We start from the raw sequence: 5,138 nt of genomic DNA, 5'->3' as shown, positions 1-5,138 counted from the left end.
GTAGCTCAAATGTGCTGTTAGCATGTTAGCAGAGCGATGCTACTGTGAACCGAGGAGCTATTTTCTTGATGTGAGCTTCTACTCAGGGTTTTTTCTTCCAGTTCAGAGCAGAAATGTTTTTGTTAAGATACTGGATGTTGTGTTTTTCTCCACAATTTTAATTATAAGCTAGATACATTGCTGCTAACAGCAACAGGGATGAGTCAGTGAGTCAGTTGGACTTGTGAATCATGATTCTTGAGTCAGTAAAGTGATTCTCGAGTATTGAACGATTCGTTCATGATTCGCGCATCACTACATTAGACAAAAATGCAACTTTAGACCCTCTCTTCCCCCCCAACAGAAGTCAAAGGGATCTTCCAGGAATAGTGACATTATTTTCTGGAGAAGTGATTGGTCAGTACGTCGTGGTTTCATACCTGCTGATCTCTAATCTGGAACCTAACCGGCACCAGCAGAGTAAAAGACACTTAACAGCTAAATTGAATCAAGCATAAAAACATGTTAGGCATCAAGACAAGTCATATTATCTGTGAATTTCCCTTTTTGTGATTGGTCAGATGCTGCCAACACCTCCCTTTCCTTGTGAAGGTGCATGAGAAACCCTGGATTAACTTTGCTAACCAGCGGTTATCCTGATCACGATTGTTAGTGTAAGTGAATCCAGATGATGGAAAGAAAACCTGGGCATGCTGAAATCACTTCGTAGTATATGCCCCAGGGTTCAAAGGCCATCCAGTCGCACCATAACAAGAACATGGGAACACTAATGTTGTTTCTCCTTTTACAGTCATAATCTGCATTCATGGATGTTAAAAATGATTTTATTAGAAATGTATTTTGAAACAGAAGAGGTATTTCAGTTAAGATAACACAGAACTACTTCAGTGACAGTGGACGAGATCTTTCCACTGCTGTGCAGTCCAGATGTGCAGCTCACAGACTGATGGCAACCTCTCAGAAAACACGAGTTACAGTAGTAGTGATAAACAGTGAGACAAAGATCCTCTGCTGAAGCAGAAAAGGTTTTATATATTTCCTATGTAACCTGCAGGGGTGATTCTCAAGTCTGTTGGAGCCCAGGCAAAAAGGGACAGGGACACCTGACAGCCCAGTGTGCCCAGCAGAGCTGACATGAGGGCTGTTTCAACTGAATCACACACTCTGCTTGCCAGAGGTGAGTGAGTGGAGTCATGTGGGGTCCCTTTAGGGAAGTCAGGTCCAGCGTACCGCCACTGCAGACTCTGCACATTATCGCTGCTGTAGTCTCAAATTTGTGCAAACAGTGCATTGTGGGTTGTGTTGCATCCGAATCTGCTGGCAGGCATCTTTTTCTCAATCCTGCCAAACTCCGCCCCTTTCATGTAAGCGTGCAGGGAAGACCCTGGGTTAGAGAACTGATAACAAACTCTGTGTGACAGTTTATCCTGATAACAAACGTTAGGGTAAGTGAATCCAGATGATGGAAAGATAGCCCGGGTCTGTTGATGAGTCTCCACTTAAACACTGACTTTGTTTGTGTTTCCTGGAGTCCCGTCAGTCCTGTAAACCAGCGTCCCCAACCTTTTTTGTGCCACGGACCGGTTTATGACCGACAATATTCTCAAGGACCGGCCTTTAAGGTGTCGAGGATAAATACAACAAAATAAAACCAGTACTGCTGCCAAAAAAAGAAGAGTTATTCAAAACACATGGGAAAAGACCCAGGGAAACAGAGTTAACGATAAAAAGATTTTAAAAAATAACGCTAAAAAATTCATAGTTTTTCATTAAAACATTTTAATTAATTAAAATAAAATATTTTAAAAAATTTAAACTCTACCACCACCAAAAATAGAAAAATAAAAATAATAATAAATGATGATAACATGTATTTATTATGTTGCTCTTTTTTTGTTTGATTTCTCTTCTGTTTTTTTTCTCCATACAGGTGATCCAGGTGTTTGTTTTTCTTTTTGTTCCTTCCCCCCTTTCTCATCATCTCTTCTGCCCTCTGTTTTTCTTTCTCTCCCTCTCTTTCTTTCCTTCTTTCCTTCTCCCTGTCCTATCCCCCAGTCATGTCTGTCCCGTCTGTAACAACCGATAATAAAATAAAATAAATACACAATTATAATAAAGGTCAATCAAATGGACCAACATGGCATCTTTCTTGGCCTTCAAACAACAATTCTGATGGCTAAAGATCCAAATGGGACAGGCAAAAAAATAAATGAATAAATGATGATAACCATGTGCAGCTGCTCTCGTCTTCCATTTTTCCATGATATGTTTCACTCTACATCAGACACGTGTTAAAGTGTGTTGGCTGCATATTAAGTTCAAAATGCTGATGAGCTCTGATCCAGTTGACTGATATACTCTGCTCTACATCCTGCACTGAAATATGAGGATTGTGTGTTTATTAAAATTGAAAATCATCATGGAGTCATTGACAGAAGAGCATCAACGTTCAGCCTGTTAAATTAGATTTAGATATTTTTATTTCAGAAATGATTCCTAACAAAAATGGAGAATATAAAAACACAATCAAAGCAGTAACGTCCATATTATGAAGTGTTTGCTGTATCAGACAATCATGTTTATTCACAACAATGAAAACAATATAGTGCAGATGAACATGGTGCTGTAATGAATCTTAAACACAATAACAAAATACATTTTCCAAGAGAGATGATAATGATTCACATCAGAGTGAAGAACGAATACATTTACAACTGGTTTCTAACATTTATTATAGATCGAACTGATCACTGATAGAAACAGAAGAATATTCAAAATGATACTCTGAGAGATACATGAATGAGATATGGATAAACATCAAATCACATAAAACCAAAAAGCACATAATCATTATAACTGAAATAAAATATGAGCAGAAATAAACAAGAATTAAGTCGAAAGATAGAAAAAGGCAAAATGTTTAAAATATATAATCATATAAGAGACTGAACCGTCCAGTCAGGTCACAGATTCATATCTACAATAATATTTTTGTTTGTTTTTGTTTTGATTTCTTCACTTCTATGTATTATTATTATTATTATTATTATTATTATTATTATTATTATTATTATTATTATTATAAGCATATTAAGTGTGTGTCTGAGCTGAAAGCTGCTCTCCTCTCCTGGTTTTCTGTGTCACACAGACCACAACAACACAAAGCATCACCTGCAGACTGCTGAGCAGTATCCACCTGACTCTGTAGAAGGTTGAGTAAACCCCAAAGGGCTCTCTGTAGATCAGAACAAATTTTTCTGCTGACACACACTCATACTTTAAATTATAACCTGCACACACATACTCTCCTGCATCTTCCAGTGAGACATTAGAGATTTTCAGGCTGACATAGGAACAAGTGATTCTATTGTCACTGCAGAACTCATCATCGTACACAATTTTACCTTCTGTTTGAATCAACTTAATGAACATAAAGTCCAAAGTACTATTTTTCCAATCATAAGAGCATCTCATAGTGACTTCATCTCCCTCTGAGAAAACCTTTACTGCAGGTGGACCAAGTTTAGGGCACACCAAAAGCCAGTACAGATGTTTTACTGTTTCACCTACACAGAAGTAGAGACCTGAATCATTTAACATTAGTGATGGAAGTACCAGCGAGAAGTTTCGACCAATTTCTTGAACAGTATTGTAGGAACCTGCTTCCTTCATCCAAACTGGGGGCTGGTCATGAATGGGGTCCATGAAGGGACACTCCAGCACAGCTGTGTCTCCCTCTGAAGCATAACGTAGCTTTCGTTGTTTGGTCAAACGTACAGAGTAAGTGCTCACACACTGCTGTTGGTTCATCACCAGGCAGATGTAAACAGTTTGGTATTCATTGAAGACATGAAGAAGTGATGTGTTTGTCACCTCCAGGAAACTTTCTTGGACTTTATTCACCTTCAAAATTATGTCTTTGAATCTACTCCACATGCCTTTTTGCCACTTTCTGTCATGTCTGATCCAACGCACCGTCAGATTCTCACCTGCTCCTTTACATTGTACGTCTACAGTGTCTTCAAGACTTATGATAGATTCTTCCCTCCTTAATGTCTTGCACACAGTCAGGCTGATGTTTCTCTCATATGTCACGCTGCCCTGAGTCCAGCACACTTCTTGGTACAGTCCAGAGTCTGAGTGGGTCAGGTTGTTGAGAGTAAATGAAGGAGAACCATGAAATGTCTCAGGAAATGAGAGTCGTCCTGTCAGGTCTTCATGTACTGTGAAGTTTCTGTTCCAGGGGTCAGAGATGTTCCACAGGACCAGAGTATCTTCACCAACACGTCTGGAGGTGATGCAGGAGCTGTTTTGATCTGGGAGCTTGAACTGTAAAGACTCTCCTTCTTCTTTTATGGCGATAAATTCTTCTGCATGAATGTTGCTGATGAGAGTGAACAGCAGGGAGAAGCAGAGCTGTGCGACTGCAGCCATCCTGCTCAGAGGTCTCGTGGTGAGTGTCGTACAAGCACTGACACTGCTCGCTTCATGAGCTTCCTGTTTGTGGTTGGAGGAGGAACGCCACTTCTTTATCACATCATCAAGGAACACTTTGAAGCATTTGGCTCGATATCACGCCGTATATCTGCTTTCACTCTTCACAGGCCAAAGTGTGGACACGTTTTTTATACTTCGTTGCATGGGTCCAGGGGTATCAAACATGTGGCCTGGAGCACAGAACCGGCCAGTCACAGTGTCCAATCTGAACCATTACAAGTGAGATAATGTCAGCTTTACCACACAGCCATGAATATTATGAAAATGTAAAAGTCCTTTCTAAACTATTAATAGTTTTTTTCACAAAAAAGACAGAAAGATGGCGGGGCGCTAGGTCGCAGCAGCCACACCGTGTCCTGTCTTGTCTACAATATCCCGACCATAACTTGAACCTGGTATTTAATACCTACTGCACAATCCACTTCGTATTGTCTCTGTCCTGTCTTCGTGTACAGTAGTCCCTCGCTATAATGCGGTTTACCTTTCGCTGATTCTTTTGTGTGCAATTTTGCATGTTTTTTTTTTTTGGGGGGGGTTAACAACGCATTGCGTTCTGTATCCTGATTGGCTGTAGACCATTGTCAAATCAATCTGGTGCCGTGTCTCCTGTACAGTACAAAATGTGTTCAGCTTGTCAATTT

The 5,138-nt window shown here is 39.9% G+C and overlaps 1 protein-coding gene across 1 annotated transcript; it reads right to left on the bottom strand.

The window, feature by feature from the left end:
- Positions 1-1,063: 1,063 nt before the first annotated feature.
- LOC148099739 (fibroblast growth factor receptor 3-like) lies at positions 1,064-4,434 on the bottom strand. The gene is made up of 2 exons (XM_087851706.1): positions 3,172-4,434; positions 1,064-1,069 (listed from the first exon to the last, which is right to left on the bottom strand). Exons 1-2 carry the CDS (start codon positions 4,432-4,434, stop codon positions 1,064-1,066), a joined length of 1,269 nt encoding a protein of 422 aa, XP_087707832.1.
- Between the last annotated feature and the right edge of the window lie 704 nt (positions 4,435-5,138).

This window comes from Neolamprologus brichardi, chromosome 14 (genome assembly GCF_056152115.1).
Source record: "Neolamprologus brichardi isolate AB-2024 chromosome 14, ASM5615211v1, whole genome shotgun sequence".
NCBI lineage: Eukaryota > Metazoa > Chordata > Actinopteri > Cichliformes > Cichlidae > Neolamprologus > Neolamprologus brichardi.
This window is presented reverse-complemented; position numbering and strand designations above follow the sequence as displayed.

Bases quoted from the DNA above. Each gene is read 5' to 3' on its own strand.
- LOC148099739 (XM_087851706.1), bottom strand. From the start codon at position 4,434: ATGGCTGCAGTCGCACAGCTCTGCTTCTCCCTGCTGTTCACTCTCATC.